The sequence below is a fragment of the Canis aureus genome, chromosome 3, assembly GCF_053574225.1.
Source record: "Canis aureus isolate CA01 chromosome 3, VMU_Caureus_v.1.0, whole genome shotgun sequence".
Lineage (NCBI taxonomy): Eukaryota > Metazoa > Chordata > Mammalia > Carnivora > Canidae > Canis > Canis aureus.
Genome location: NC_135613.1, coordinates 61,115,063 through 61,132,113, shown reverse-complemented (window position 1 = coordinate 61,132,113; position 17,051 = coordinate 61,115,063). Strand labels below are relative to the sequence as shown.

Genomic DNA, 17,051 nt, shown 5'->3' with positions numbered 1-17,051 from the left:
CTTGAACTCTTGATATCCTTGTACTAAATGTTGTTGCCAATAAAAGTTGGCCTCCTGCCATGGCCTTTCCCATATTACTTGTAAAAGAAGTGATTTGATGATGAGCATGTAATGAAATATATTTGTAAAGGTTTGGTTGGATCACAGAGTGTGATAGAATCTAAGGGTTTTCAATTTTTGCTTTATTCTAGTCCCATAGATGTTAAGTCATCGTAGTGTCATTATTTGCATGTACATGGATTGGAGTACATGCCAGAAGGTCATGCACTAAAGTGTCTGAAGTCTTTGTTCTAAAGGATTTTGTTCTAAAGGACCCTTTGCTCTAAAGGAGCTCCCCTGTAGAGTGATCTCAGGGTGCAGGCCTCTACATCTAACATTACTTGAATTTTCCCCAGTGGGTCATGAATGGAGTATCATGAACAAATGAAGATTCACTTAAGGGATAAATATTGATAGTGCATTTATTTGTTGTTGTTTTATGAATCCAGACAAATCCCTCTGTTTCTTTCACATTTCAAAACGAAACAACTCTAAGCACTAACTTAATCGAGAAGCACAGATGGAATTAGGAGAGTACTTTATGAATTTATTATCTGCCTCCGAGGAATGAATATAAAACATCAAACAGAGGAACCATTTTCAAAATTAAGGAAAATACTCTGACAAATGTTCTTCAAAACTTTCCCCAAATAAGTCATCCTTGGTAAGTTAAACACTGTTTTGGCTGAAAGATTTTTAAAATCTCTAAGTAAGTGCGTATTTTTGTTGGAAGAGATGGAAGAATCCATCCCTCTGAGCAGTGAACAGCTTATGGCTCATCTGCGCACACCCTGCATGACCACCCCGGATAACAATGAACAGCCATCCTCTGTGGGATCCAGGAACAGGTGGTTTAAGTAATCACCCTAAATGTTTGGAATATCGGCCTGGCAACAGTCGTCCCCAAAGACTCAAAAGACAGTTGTTCTGAGCTCTTTAGGTTTAGGACCATCAAGGTTTCAGACAGGGATTTAGTTGGACATCCAACCACAGGCATTCAGTGACTGGTGCTTGCCTGGGAAGAGGGATGAGTGGATTATTTCACTTGTTAGCATGTAATATACGACCTCCCTCTGGAATGGCCACAGGTGACTGATGGCAAGGAAGGGTTATCTGGCCATATCCTGTCTGCAAATGAAATCCCAAATCATATCTGTCTTTAATAGTGAAGATTATTATTGAGAATACTCATTACCTATAGCATTATTGTATCCCTGGCTTGATTCGCTTTAGCCTGGGAGTCCTCTGTCCTCACACACAGGCACACAAATGCCTTCTGACCCTGAGCTGATTGCTAACCATGTGCTCTCATGGCTGTTTGTAAGACGTCAAACATTTGCGGTGCATTTGCCATGTTTTAGGTCGAGCCAAATGTGATGATCTGGAAAAATTCTTTATTGTCCCATCTTTGAACAATTCTCTCTAGTAATTGGTAAGAATTATTTTTCCAAAAAAAACGCTTTTAGTTTCCACCAGGGAATACATGGGTGACACTGTTCAACCTGATAATATAACATAAGGCTTTAGGAGAAAGTGCTTATGCACACTCCAGTCCATTTTTCTTTTCTATTGTTGTTTTAGAAATTTATCAATTTCTTATTAAAACTTGGTATGTATTATAAAAAATTTAGGACATATAATATATAGACAAAGGAACATTCAGTACCAACAATGTCAATATTGTTGTGAATATACCTGTGCATTTTTCTAGCAGAATTACGTGATATGAAACATACTCTTATAACCTTTTCATGTATAAAAGTTTGTTTTAAGGATGTTAACTGTTAGTTATAATTATATTTGTACCTTTATATTTATCCTTTTAATTTTGCTTTTTTTTTTTATATTTCTGCAATACTTAGTATGTGTGAAGCATATTGATTTTTATGCTTCCTGACTTTAGCGTGTCTGTTTAGGGAATATTTCTGCCACACTTCAATTACACAAATATCTGTGTATGTTTTCGTGTGCTCTAAGATGTCCATTTCCATACCACCTCAACTTCCTAGTATCTCTTCTCTCCCACAAATCAACCTTCCAGAACTAAGCTATTTAAAAAGCACAGATCTCAGAATCACATCTGTGTTTTCAAAATTGCCCCAAAAAGAATGTAAGGGACTGAGTTTCATTTCAAAATGCCAAATAATGCATTTCACTGCCAAAATATTATTTTGAAGTATTATAACATGGGGACATAAACTGAGAATAAATTATTTTTAATGATGTAAATGAATTCTTATTAGATTAAGGCAGTGCCAACGATGATGCCTGTAATTAGAGGATGATGTGTGCCATGATTTCATGAGTTGGAAACCGTGTGACTGAGAGAGAACAATAGCTCCTTGCACTGTAGTCCTGACTGCAGACATAATGAGCTGGGAGATGCTGGGCAGCCCTCTGGCTCTGGGCACCATGGCTTGCTCCTCTCTGGAGGATGGCTTGGATCCCTAGATATGATCTTAGCGAGTTACCCCGAACACCAACTAGCCATCCCGCCAGGACTGAGGGAACGAAGTACCCAAAGGAGCAGCTTCGTTCTTTTAGGATGAAGCAGGCCGCAGCGTAGACAAAGAAGATGAGGAAATGGAGTGCTGATTGGTACCTCCTTCTAGGAGCTCACAGGTGGTTCTCTATCCTTGGAAGAATGGGACATGGCTTCTAAAGCATATATTGGAGTTTACCGGAACACAGACAGAAAAGCGTTTCCATAAGCTAAACTGTTTCAATACATTTTAAATGATTCTTCGCTGTTGGTTCCATTTTAGCATTAAATTAATGCTAAGGGCACTACTCTGCTAAGAGGACCCACACTAGAGGAGTCTGTCTTTCATTAGCCTGGAGCTTGAAAAAGCAAGCTGTCTACCCAGGATGATTCTAAAAATATGTAGCTAACATTGTGACATGTTCAGGACCGACTGATCAGAACAGCTCTGGCTCTAAACCATGCTTTGCCACCATGGAGGGAAGTGGATGAACATTATTGTTGAATGTGCCCTGGGAACCAGTGAAATTGGAGGATGTACCCAAAACTCAGTTAAGAATTCGGGATAGAACAGGAAAGAAATAAGCAAACTCCTTGCCTTTCCAGAGCATGCATTCTCCTTGGGGAAAGAGATCATAAACAATAAAACAAAGGTAAAACTATTTCATATCAATATAAATGCTTTAAAGAAAATTAAGGAAATTAAGTAGGTAGAGTGACCAAGAGTGGGAGTATTTTAAATAACATGTTCAAGGAGCGGTTGTCTACTGATGTGATGTTTGAGCATAGAACTAAATAATGAGGAGCCTGTCACTGGAAGACTTGGAGACAGTGTATTGCCGGCATAGGGAACAGCCACAGGCTTAGGCGGGAGGGGAGATGCTTGGAGTGTTATTTGAAAGACTGTGAGAACAGCCAGTGTAGTGGGAGTGCAGTTTGTGAGAAAGGTAAAACATCAAATCAGAGAAAGATGCTGAGGAGGAAAGAAGCAGGGGTCAGAACATGTAAGAACAGATCCTACATGCAGTGAAAAGCTCTTGGGTGGATTTAAGCAGAGGACAGAAGTGATTGATTTACACTTTAAAAACCTACCAATAGGAATCCCTGGGTGGCGCAGCGGTTTGGCGCCTGCCTTTGGCCCAGGGCACGATCCTGGAGACCCAGGATCGAATCCCACGTCGGGCTCCCGGTGCATGGAGCCTGCTTCTCCCTCTGCCTGTGTCTCTGCCTCTCTCTCTCTCTCTGTGTGTGACTATCATAAATAAATTAAAAATTAAAAATAAAAAGAAGAAATAAAAAGCTACCAATAAAATAAAGTAGCCAAGGGGTGCCTGGGTGTTTTTGTGGGTGAGTGTCTGCCTTCAGCTCAGGTCAGGATCTCAGGGTCCTGGGATCCAGCCCTGCATCAGGCTCCCTCCTCATGGGGGGGGGGGTCTGCTTCCCCTTCTTCTTCTGCCCCTCCCCCTGCTTGTGCTCTCTCTATCTCTCTCTCTCTCTGTCAAATGAATGACTAAAATCTTTTTTTTTTAAAGAATAAAGTAGCTGAGACATAAACTCACGCATATACAGTTAACTAATTTTTGACAAGAGAGCCAATAATACTTCATGGGGAAAGATAGTCTGTTTAATAAATGGTGTTGGGCAGCCCCGGTGGCGCAGCGGTTTAGCGCCGCCTGCAGCCCAGGGCGTGATCCTGGAGACCCTGGATCGAGTCCCACGTCAGGCTCCCTGCATGGAGCCTGCTTCTCCCTCTGCCTGTGTCTCTGCCTCTCTCTCTCTTTCTCTTTCTGCATCTCTATGAATAAATAAATAAAAATTTTTAAAAAATCTTAAAAAAAAATAAATGGTGTTGGGAAAACTAGATATTCAAATATAAAAAAATGAAATTGGAGCCGTATCTTGACACCAATCACAAACACTAACCTGATATAGAGTCAACTTAAATATAAGACCTAAAACTGTAAAAGACTTACAAGAAGACTTGGGGGAAAGCTCCTGGACCTTGGTTTCAGCAGTGATTTGTTTGGATATGACATCAAAAGCAAAGACAGAGGGACTACATCAAAGTATAAAAGCGTCTACAGAACAGAACAGCAGAATGAAAAGGCAGCCTATGGAATGGGAGGAAATATTAGCAAACCATGTACCTGAAAACAGGTCAACACCCAAAATATATAAGAAAGTCATACAACTCAATAGCAAAACAAAACAAAACAAAACAAAACACCAAATAATCTGAATTAAAAATGGGCAGAGGATCTGAATAGATTTTTTTTTGCCAAAGAAGACATATAAATGCTCCACATGTCTGTCTAGTAAGCAGGGAAACACATCACAAGCACAATGAATATCACCTTACACCTACTATAATGACTAGTATCAAAAAGATAAGAGATAACAAGTGGTGGCAAGGGAGTGGAGAAGAGGGATCATTAATGCACTGTTCGTGGGAATGCACATGAGTACAGCCACTGTAGCAGACAGCATGGAGATTACTCAAGAAATTCAGGGCAGCCCGGGTGGTGCAATGGTTTAGCACCGCCTGCAGCCCAGGGTGTGATCCTGGAGACCCAGGATTGAGTCCCATGTCGGGCTCCCTGCATGGAGCCTGCTTCTCCCTCTGCCTGGGTTCTGCCTCTCAATCTCTCTCTCTCTCTCTCTCTCTCTCTCTCTGTGTCTTGCATGAATAAATAAATAAAATCTTATTTAAAAAAAAAGAATTTAAAAAACTAGCATACAACCCAGCAATCTCACTTCTGGTTATGTAACTGAAAGAAGACCGGTCACTGCAGATCACTGTGGTGAGGAGACATGTGCACCCCATGTGCACTGCAGCATCACTCACAGCAACCAAGACATGGAAGTACCCTAAGTACCCACTGACAGATGAATGAATGAATAACAAAAATGTGAGAGATGGATATTCAGCCTGAGGAAGAAGGAAATCCTGCATTTGTGACAACATGGATGGACCTTGAGGAAATTAGACATTATACTAAGTAAAATAAGTCAGATAGGAAAAAGACAAATATTGTATCATCTCACCTATATGCCTACTCTAAAAAAGAAGGAAAAAAAAGCCAAACTCATAGAAACATAGAGTATGATCGTTGCCAGGGGCAAGAAAGTACAAAAATGGGGAATTGTTGATTGAAGAGTACAGACTTAGAGTAATAAGATCAGTAAGTTCTGGGGATCTAATGCACAACACCATGACTATAATTAAGTGTTGTATTATACACTTGAAAGTTGTTAAGAAAGAATAGCTCTTAGATATTCTCACCACACACACACACACACACACACACACACACGACTGTAATTATGTGAGGGGATTGATTCATTAACTAACCTTATTGTAGTAACCACTTAGCAACATAGACACGCCTCTGATTATCATGTTGTACCCCTTAAATTTACACGATGTTGTATGTCAGTTATTTTTTGTAAAGCCAGGAAAGAAAAGACCATTGCGGCTGCCATGTGGTGTGGACTCTAGACACAGTAGTCTCAGGTTCAAAGCTAGCAACTGGGAGGCCCGCCAGGATCTTGGGCTTGAGAGACTGCAGTGGAGGAGATGAGAAACACATGTGAAGGACAGATTTAGAAAGCAAATGGCCACGTTCCTTCCCATGCCAAGATTGTTCTTTTGGATCTAAAACTCAGAGGTTCAAAAAAAAATAAAAAATAAAACTCAGAGGTTCTGCACTTTATTCTTAGAAGGGGCATTTTCCCCTTTTTTAAAAGCTCATTTTAAATGTGTCATTTATAAATAAGAGCAAATTTTGAAATAAACTAAAAGAAGGTTGGTTTCTTTTAAATGACTAATATTTATGTTGCTAAGAGAAGATAAATTTATTTTTTCTGGAACTTAATGAAATCCTCTGTCATGTGCGTCTATTATAAAGTTTTTAAGTGGAATCCTATAGCTCTGACAGTGAGGAAGCTAACATTTTTTTGTGTGTGTAACATTTATCTAGGCACATGTGCATGAAGGTGCTTTATATTAAAATGCTTAAAAAATGTTTTTACCATATATCTATGCAAGACAATGAAGTAAATCAAAGTTATAGAATTTATTTATTTTATCTTTTTCCAAGGTGCCAGGACATTTTAAAAAGAAAAATTTTATTGGAGTTCAATTTGCCAACATTTAGCATAACACCCAGTGCTCATCCTGCCAAGTGCCCCCCTCAGTGCCCATCACCCAGTCACCCCAACCCCCCCACTTCCCTTTCCACTATCCCTTGTTCATTTCCCAGAGTTAGGTGTCTCTCATGTTTTGTCACCCTCACTGATCTTTTCATTCATTTTCTCTCCTTTCCCTTTATTCCCTTTCACTAATTTTTTATATTCCCCAAATGAATGAGACCATATGATGTTTGTCCTTTTCCGACTGACTTACTTCACTCAGCATAATACCCTCCAGTTCCATCCACATTGAAGCAAATGGTGGGTATTTGTCATTTCTAATGGCTGAGTAATTAATATTCCATTGTATACATAGACCACATCTTCTTTATCCATTCATCTGTCGATGGACACCGAGGCTCCTTCCACAGTTTGGCTATTGTGGACATTGCTGCTACAAACATTGGGGTGCAGGTGTCCCGGCGTTTCACTGCATCTAGTTACAGAATTTAGGAAATATAAATGTACAATCTAAATAACTAAGACTATTTCAAAGGATATCCTCATAGAACCTTCCACCAATACTCTGCTATCGGTCTTTCCTGCTTTTCTGTGGACTTCCCTTTGGACACTGTTCCATCCAAGCCAGTTACAATGATGTGAAAGATCGCCACACAGTGTGTACTTAGAAATGCACTCTTGTGGTCCTACTTTGCATGAAGTTGGCCACATGATAAAGAGCACACCATTTATCTCTGAGAATTGGTTTTTTAATCATTAAAGTGAAGAGATTGCATTAGTTAATACTAAGTTCTTTGTAGTTCCAAGATTTTAAGATTGTCCCTCTTCTGATTTTCACATATGGTCAGCATAATCCATCACTCACTTCATAGCCATTATTGTGCTGAGGATTCTCAGATCTGTGTCCCACATTTGGGTTTCTCTCAAGTGGTCCACTCTCATATAGCAAACAGCCTCCTGGACCCTGCTAGCTGGATATTGCGTGGGCACCTCAAAGATGCCACACCCAACATAACTCATTAACTCTCCCCAATAACACATTTTCCTGTATACATTCCCACGTGTGTCTAGACATCTGTCTCTCTTCGAGTCTTCCACCCCACCTTTCTTGCAAGTAGCCATCTACTTACTCATCTACTTACCTGAGTCTTCAGGACTCAGGTCAAGAGTTACCTTCTTGGGTGAAATTTTTCTAAGCCAACTTCCTCTTGGGTAAATTTCCTACTACCTTCCTTAGTGACCTGATTAAACTAGTATTATAGCACCCACATGAGCTTGTTGCCTGAGCCATTGACTTGTTTATTAATGCTTACATTTTGAACTCCTTGAAGGAAGATAGAGTTCCTCAGTTCCTCATGACTCTACCCTCAGTTTAGAATGAATCACACAGTTGGTGAGGAGCAAATAATAAATGAGTGAAAATGAAAATTCTATGATGTGAGGATTGCACATGTTATAATCCTACCTGGCAAATGTCCTCTCACCAATAGCCCCTTCACGACATGAAGAAGCCATTGGCTGTCTTGCCCAATTTCACCTGCTCACCTTTTTATGAAGACTCATATTAATACCAACCTCCACTTGCAAGCACCCATCCTTTTGCTGTGGGAATTTGTTGTCTTTTTTATGTGGATCCTGTCCTGCTGAGGGCAGAGACCAATTCGCTGTTTCTTTCTATCTTTCCTGAGATTGAGACTAGAATAATGATGCCTTAGCCAGTTTTTGATAGATGTTCATTCCTTGAACCCCACATTTGACTTAGTTCTTTCTTGGTAAACAACTAAATTTTTTTAACACAGACATTTATATATAGATCAGTCTCATCATGAACAATTAACAAACGCACTAGCACCTTCTCAAAATGTTAATGAAATTTAGACCTGATACTTAGCTTCATTCAGTAAGTATACTTGGGTAAATAAGCTGCCAGATTTGAGTATCTGAATTTTTCTCAGCATCATCTTAAAATAACGTCGTACTCCCTGGTCTGGCTGGAAGACATTAACCAGGTTGATTGATTTAAGCAGGGTCAGGAACCATCTGTGACATGTATAAATGATAGATCAGCTTTTCTTCCCATTATGTTTTTTAAAGTTACTGGTGCTGGAGTAATTGACAGAAAGTCACATACAATTTGGAGGCACATTTGCCTTTTAAGAGAAGTTTCTTTCTCTGAGATCCATGGCTGTCACAAACCCTTCAAAGTCGTCTCCGAGATGACTTTCTCAGGTCCGCCCTTTGGCTCCTTTCTCTGAGTGAGTGGTACTGTGTCATTCCACCGCTGGTCCCCTGCCCCCGCTATCCTTCCTGCCATCGCAAGAGAGTCAGGAGTAGCCCTTTGTCTGTTAATTTATCTTTGAAAAGATCACTGATATTGCTGACCAGCTCTGTAGGCAGGACAGAACATGATGCAGAACCTAGCTCAAACCAAATAAACATCAATATGGATAATAGCTATTATTATTCTTTATTAGCCACCTTATTAAGTGCTAGTTATAATTACATAATTGGTGCATTCAGTTCTCCAAACTCCCTTCTAATTTAAGCATCCCATACCAGCCTTTTACAGACAGGAAGAGAAGGATTGCCAAGGTGAGGTAGATTGCTTGAGGTCACACAGCCAGCAGATGGCCGAATTAAAATCTGAACTCCTGTCTGCACTTTTTCCCTTTCACCAGTACTCCTAAGTAAATGTGAATATATCCCTCTGTCCAAAAATGTCCGTGTCTTGGATGAGAAGGGTTCTTGTGGAGAAGCGCTTAAGACAGAGGGTGACCTGTCCAGCAAAAATGTAGCCCTTATATCTGTTGTCACTTAGTTGGGAGAAGATTCCGATGGTTAAGATAATGAAACTGTGCATGTAATGAATTGAACAGAGGTTTGCTTGACTCACATGGATGTTTCTTACCTTCTAGGAAGATTTCCAACCCGCAGCAGCCTCAGAGACCAACTGGGAGTCAGTCACAAGCTCTATCTCAGTAAGTAATTTGTTTTTCTGTTGTCAATGAAAAAAGCTGATGGAGAAGCTAAGGTCAACCCCAGAATGGCTTCAGCTGCATGAAGGACCCAGAGTTTCACTAGAAGCCATGTTGTAATCTGGATGTGTCCTTGCATTTCATTTATGGGGAGAGCAGGCTGGGTCACATGTCCTTTCCTGTCTCTTCAGAAAGGTCCTCAGGAAATGCCAGTACCCATTGTAGGAACGTGGGGTAGACAATGACTTCAGTATTTATCGGTTTCAAAGTAGAATGTTCCAACTGGATGACTGTCCAGACATATCAAGCATATCAAACTGGTCCATGGCCCACGCTCAAGTGGGGAACTTTGAAACAGTGTTTTGAATATTCCAAAGGAGGCTGTTAACCTCTACATTCTCAAGAATCTTTTCAGACATGAAAAATCCCAGTGTTTACAGTAAGATAATTTAAGTGCAAACCACACATATGTTCTATTTGACTTAGAAATAAAACATAACTCACCCTGAAACTGCAAAAATGGTTCATGGTCCCATTTTTTTCCTCCAAATTTAGTCACTTCTTAGTGTTCTGCTTCTCTTGTTCAGAAAGAACAGACCTTGTTTTTACCAGTCCTATGAGGAGCATGTATGTAGCAATAAAATGCGAGATAATAAATGCAGGTGTTCGTTTAGAAGGTCAAGAGCATGGAGAAAGCTGACCCATGGGTGTGAGTCCATGTCGCTGAATCAGACTTGATTTTTTTTCAAGTGATATGCTATCCTTTGCTCTCTAGAGGATTTTTAAAAGAAACTCCTTCAGATACCAAGGTTTCCTTAGCTGTGGATTTTGCTATTTAATTCGCCCTGTGTGGCCACTGGACTAGAGCAACATGACCTAATCAAGAGGTCAGTGAGGTTTCTAATGGTGATGTTAAGAACGTTTTGTTTGCTTTGACAGCCCAGAATGACACTCTGAATCTGGCTAAGTGCAGGCAGTCACTGTCGGGAAGACAAGCCCTTTGCTCTGGGAGACCAGACAGAGATTTGCCCGGTTAGCAACCCGAGACCAACGATTCAGGGGAGGTGTGGCAGCTTCTGGCCCCAGGCCTGAGCTTGCTGTTCTGTCAAATCCTCTGGCTTCTCAGGCATCTTACAGGTGACAGCTTGGAATGGCCGAGTCATCCCTGGCCCAGGAGCACAAAGCATGAGCTTAAGGGACCCTTAGCGAATTCAGGACAATGCAGGTCCTCATAAAGAGGCGGAGTGACCCATCCGTTTGGAGCAACTGCAGGCGCTCGGCACTGTGACCGCTTCCACTGGACACTTTTGTGGTTTGAGCTCCAAGGCCATGTTCTGCTTCATTCTCTGGAGATAGCAAGAAAACAATCTCTTTCTTCAGCATTTTGGTTTTCAAAAGCCCTCTGGAATAGGAGTAAGGACCCTTGGGCCCACCATTAACCCTGTATAAACCATATTTTGTTTTTGTGGAATGTGGCTTTTAATTTTCTGAGCATTTTTCTAAATTGTTATTTTTAAAGCCATTTAGTTAGCTTTTGAATGGATTATAAAAATGAAACCAAAGCTGAGTGCAGTCAGATCTACAGTGCCATGGAAGGAGTACACCCAGCTGTTCTGTCTCACAAAAATAGTTTTAAAATAATTACTCAAGAAATAAACATTTTCTAGCAGGTTTATTAGGTGATCTAGTCATCTCTAAGTCTTTTCTTAGCTCTCACTGGAGTTCCCAGAGCCATTGTGAGAGGCTCCTCCTTTCTTGAAAGTGGCTTCATTGATGTTCCCTCTTCTGTTTCAAACACAGGGAAGCATTTTAATTTCAAAACTTTTATACAGATGCCATGCACCTGACTTGGGCCAGCTTTTTTTGAATTTCTGGATGTTAGACCCACATTATTGGGATACGGTTGTCAATCACCTGTGACTGTGAGCCACGTAGACAGTAGATTATCCAGATAATACAAAGTTGAATTGGAATTTGAAATTTTGATACTGAATCATCATATCCAACTCTAGCATGTGATGCCAGGAGGGATGTGAAAGACAGAAATGATGTGCTTCAGTCAGGGTTCAGTTTATATCGGCCACACACATGCATACACACAAGCACACACATGCATGTACACAAGCACCCACACATGCACACAAGTATATGTGCATGCACACATGCACACATGTGTGTGCACAACTGCATCCCTGGATTAGAGAAGTGGCTTACTGTCTTCACTGGTCCAGCTCGTATTTCCCCATCTCTTTCCCCTGCCAGGTATATTTGAAAACTGCTCTTAAGGTACACCGGGGTAGGTTAATACTTTTACAAAACCCCTTTGCTTTGCTGAAGAGGGACCACCGTTCCTCTGAAAGCAGGTGGGCATCCATCCTATTGTTTACAGACCTTTGGACCTTAATTGGTTAAAACGAGAAAATCAAACCTGAAAGTGAAAATATGAATTGTGGGCCTTGCTGTCTGAAACCCTGTGGCACATAGTATTTCTAGTTTCAGGAATGCAAGTGCCTGTTAATTCCCACTTTCCCTGCCTGGTAGGAGGTATTTGCCCTTGAGGGATCTTGTTTGTTTGGCGGCTTCTTGAAAGACATTTTGAAACCATTTGAGACTCTGTGCTTTCTATTTCCTTGTTAATGGGTCATGAATTTTTACAGAGATGTTTAAATCATGGTTCATTTGCCTCTAGATTATCCAAGGGTTGGTGAAGTAAGTGCTTGGGAACTTATGTGAGGACCTAGTCCATGGCAACATACTAATCCCTCCCAGATTTGCAATGATGTTGCATTCCTCATTTAAAGAGTATTTCTGAGAATATTTTCATGACAGCTGGGATTGCTAGCAAGCAACAGTCCTTTAAAAATACATACATATGTTTCCCATGGGCATCTTCTAGTCTGGGGTGAAGGAGCAAGTTTCATGACTAATTATCCTTGTTGACAGTTAATAAGCTGGTGAAATTGTCAAATTTGATCAAGTCCTCTCCAGAGGAGGTTCGAAGCCTGCTCACACAACACCTGCAATGTAAGATGACCTGTGAGGAGAGATGGAGGCTAAACGCGGGAGGAAGGGATGGATTCTGCAAAAACTGTATGAAAGCAGCTCAGAATTCAAATTCTAATCATTACTTGTTGATGTGGTTGTGGATGATTTGGAACCATGAACCAAGAAATGGGATGATGTGATTTTGATATTGCCATTTAGTCAGTATCTTCTTTAATGATTATATTTCAGATGAACTAGACATTTTATGACCTGCCTGGTTTTGACTTGCAAACATGAGAATGACTATAATTTACCAATTAATTGTTCTCATTTAAGAATATGGCAGGACGATGGCAGAGGACTCTAGCATGATATTTATGCATATATTGTCTTACAGTCAGAAGCTTGTTTATGTTCCTTCCATACAGATGTATGACTATTGTATTTCATAGCAATAAACTTTTTTTTCTGAGTACACTGAGCTGTATGTCACTCTTAGGGGGTATCCTATCACTCTCCATCAGTAACGGACCCCACTCTCACTGCGGATGCTCTGGACAAAACAGTAGCTGAATTTGATACCGTGGAAGATCTGCTCAAGCACTTCAATCCAGAATCATGGCAAGAAGATCTTGAGAATCTATATTTGGACACCCCTCATTATCGAGGCAGGTCCTACCATGACAGGAAGTCAAAAGGTAAGAAACAGCCTTGAAGGTTCTTTGTGAGCAGATAAGACCACTAATTCTCAGTGAAGACTAAAAATGCAATATATTTGGCTTGCTAAAATCAAAGGCTTACTGCCAGTCTTACCACATATCTCTCCCACTGCACCTTCAGATGAAGTTCTGTGCTTATCACAGACTGTGTTGTTTGTACAGGACTAAGCAAGATTTTGTTCAGCCAAAGATGTGTCATGGCTAGGAGCTAGAAGAAACCTTGTGAAATCATCTGGACCAGCTTCTTGCTTCTTGGCAAGTAAAGTATTATTAGCCTCACTGTGAAGCAAATAACTTGGTACAAGCTGTGTGGCCAGTGGCAGTAGAGAGGAAATGAGAGTCATGGTTTCTTGCCTCCAGGGGCAGAGCCCATATCATGGCCCACTGTGCCTCTCTGGTAGATGTGAATGTTGATTTAGCTCAGGACTCAGTGCTGGCAGAAGAGGCTCCTGGTAAAGTGGTGGTCAGAACTCTTCAGAAGATTTCATCTCTACCCGTCAGTGTCTATACTAGAAAGGTTTTATGGGGGTCTACTATGTGCTTGGTGCCCGAGATACTTCATAGAATGTACGTGTCCCTGAGAAGAAACAGAGAAGGCCTGGGATAATTTGGAGAGGTGGGGGTGAGGCACATTCAACTGGAGGTTTCAGGAAAATATACTGAAGGGAGGAGAGAGGACCTTTCACGAGAAAACATCTTGAGTTAAAACAATACTGAAAGTTGCAAAAAAACAAATGTCTTATTCGTACATCTGAGCGATATAATCTGAGATGTTTCTTTGCATGTTTAATTCAAATTAATAGAGAAATATAATTACCTTTTAATGAATAAAACTAATTTCTAGCCTGTGCTTGCTTTGTTTGCTGAAGTTTACCATTAAAATTTTCTCTAATTGTCTTGTAAGGTTCATTTGCATCATAGATGTGAAGGTATTTAGTTAAAATATAGCTTGTTGCCTACATTTTATAATATCAGGGGTACTTTGAAGAGCTGTGAAGCTCAGGAAGGTCCTACTTGTGTCAGTAAGCACAACCTATTAGGACATTTGGGCTAGAAGGACTAAGAGTTAACTCCTGCCTGGGCTGCTTATGGCTCAGGTCTGAAGTCTTCTGTACTTAAGACATACAGCCAAGGGGTGGATAAGAGAGTCCCTGATGCCCTGGTGGTGTGGAGATGTGCTGTAGGCAGATCCCTGGACTCTCAAACAGAGTCTTCCCAGGGCCACAGGCTGCATTCAACTCAGAGGAAAAATTGCTTTTCTGTGGTGGTGTTGTCTTTGGATTTCTACTTAGTCAACTTGAAGGAAAGTAAAAATTCACGGTGTTTTGAAAACCCCAGAAAAATGGTAAAAAAATTAAGTTGTACAAAGAAATGATAAAATCTGACTCTGTCTTCAAGTATCTTCACTGCTAGAGCTATTTGAGGGGCAGTTCTTGGCATCTAGTTTTTGGAATCGTAAAATTTTAAAATCCCCTAAATCTATTACTTTCTTTCCCCCAGATATGTTGAGTTGGAAGCAGAGTGTCTGGGTTCAAATCCTAACTCTGCCGTGTACACGTTTTGTGATCTTTCAGCAAGTCACTGTTACTGTGCCTCAGTTTCCTCTGGCAACGTGTGTGTGACTATACCTACCTTTGATCATTGTAGTGGTGCCATCAAGAGAGTCTGGCCTAGTACTTGTTCAAGAAGTGTTAGCTAGCTCTGGCTACTTGGAATTCTGACGTGTGTTTGCCTTACTCCACTGGGGGAACCTTTCTCGTCCCGTGTCCTCTCCCTGTGAAGCCTGCCACCCCAGACAAAGTTTGGAGGACTTGAGATGCCATAGCATTAGGACATCCTCCTACTGCACTTTTGCTGTGTCTTGGCATTTCCTCTAAGGCCATGTGAGGTCCTAGGACATAAGGGTCTGGTCTCAACTCTGGCTGAATAGTCAGTCAGCTGGGGAGTTGTACAAAGCTGCAGACACCTACCCCCAAACACCTACTCCCACTGACTCAGAACCTCTCAGGGTGGGGCTGAGCTATCAAGGTTATTTGATGGCTCATCGGAGATGGAGATCGATCCTGAGAGGCAGCCAGGGTTGAGAGCTGCTGCGTTAGGAATCATTCATCTGTATTTCGGGCACTCGGCACAGCCTCTGACACATTGTAGGTGCTCAATTAATGTTCATGAAACTGAAGATATTAAAAAGTAGCATTAGTGTATTTCCAAAGTTTACAGAAACCGCCCCACAGACATCATAGATGTGAAGGTATTTAGTTAAAATATAGCATCAAAGAGGAACGTAGCTTTATGAAGCATGAATGCCTCTGATTCCTGATAGAACCTTGCAAGAACATTCAAGGTGACGTTCTTATTTTTGACAGAGTGAACATTTCTTCCCCTTGTTGGCTTGAGTTCCACTTCTTAATCTCTTGTTTAAAATGGCCTGAAGGTGGGTCTGTACTGTTTCATTTAACACTGGCAAGTCACCACTGTCTCTGTACTTGTATAAATGTGCTAATTTAATTGTTTATCATTCTCCTGCTGCTGAACTACCTGCATGTGTCTTGCACACGCAAAAGGAAGCCAGTTTCATATCTCAGCTGCCATTTTCAGCTTTTAGAACTTAAAAAGTACAAACTCATGGTTTATACCGTGAGTTGTATGAGAAAGGGAGCAGTGAATGAAGAGTTACAGATGATGGAGGTCCATTGGATGTCCAACAAAGAGTGAACTTTATAGGATCCCTGAAAAAATTTCCTCTTGTCAGTATGATAATTTTATAATGATATGCAAAAATAGAGACCAGTTATGGATTGCTATGGACTATCCATTCTTCTGATTTCCCAGACTGATCAGAGTGGTATTTTTCTTGATAGCAAAGAGCAGTATTCTAAGATGGCCCTTAAATGTGAATATGCAAACACGTAGTTTTAAAGATTCTAAAATAAAACACAAACACACTAAGTAAAGAATGTGTGTTAATAACATAGAAATAGTACATATTTAATATTATATTATGTGCCTCGTTTCTACTGTTTACTTGAAGGCAGATTTGGTGACAGTGAGATTCAGGGTCAGTCTAAGAAAGACTTGTAAATGAGAAGCAAGAGGCCGATACAGGTTAGAGGAGAAGAAAGAGAGAAGAGGGAGAAGAGCACTGCCAAATATTGGAGCCAGAGCTTCAGCACACAAGGCCTACTTTTTTAAAACTCACAAGTAATAGATAAGCTTGGACTTGTCTATAGAACAGGTGAATATATCCAACATTCAGTTTCTTAGGGAATGTGGAGGAAAAGGTAACATGGATAATCAAAATCTGTACATAACTGCACCTCCAAAACCTATTTTTTGCCATTAATTTCAACCTCAGAGTTGCCTAAAATTTTTTTTAAAAAAAAGTTGTTTCAAGTTGCATTACTTTGTCTCTTGAGTACACTAATGACATAGCACACTTGCCTATAATTAAGTAAAAAAGTTACATGGATCTTCTACAAACTGTATAGTCATGATATGACTATTGAAGCCTCACTGAAAGCATTTCTTTAACGCAGAGTCCTTTGAGTTTAAGGACAGCGCATCTTTATTCAAGTTTGTAGCATGACGTTGGGCATCTTTAAATTAAGAAATGATCAGCCTTAACCTTTACCAGATTGGGCATTCATTGAGAGGCCGTTTACAGAGATGAACAATGTAGATGAGATCTGCTTCTTTATT

The 17,051-nt window shown here is 40.6% G+C and overlaps 1 protein-coding gene across 2 annotated transcripts in view; it reads left to right on the top strand.

Moving 5' to 3' along the window:
* The window catches only part of PDGFD (platelet derived growth factor D), a 228,358-nt gene that overhangs the window by 189,382 nt on the left and 21,925 nt on the right, over positions 1-17,051 (top strand). For both annotated transcript variants that reach the window (XM_077893277.1, XM_077893276.1), the window contains exons 4-5: positions 9,589-9,651; positions 13,133-13,331. In XM_077893277.1, coding sequence (XP_077749403.1) covers positions 9,589-9,651; positions 13,133-13,331 — 262 coding nt within the window. The remainder of the gene's footprint in view (positions 1-9,588; positions 9,652-13,132; positions 13,332-17,051) is intronic.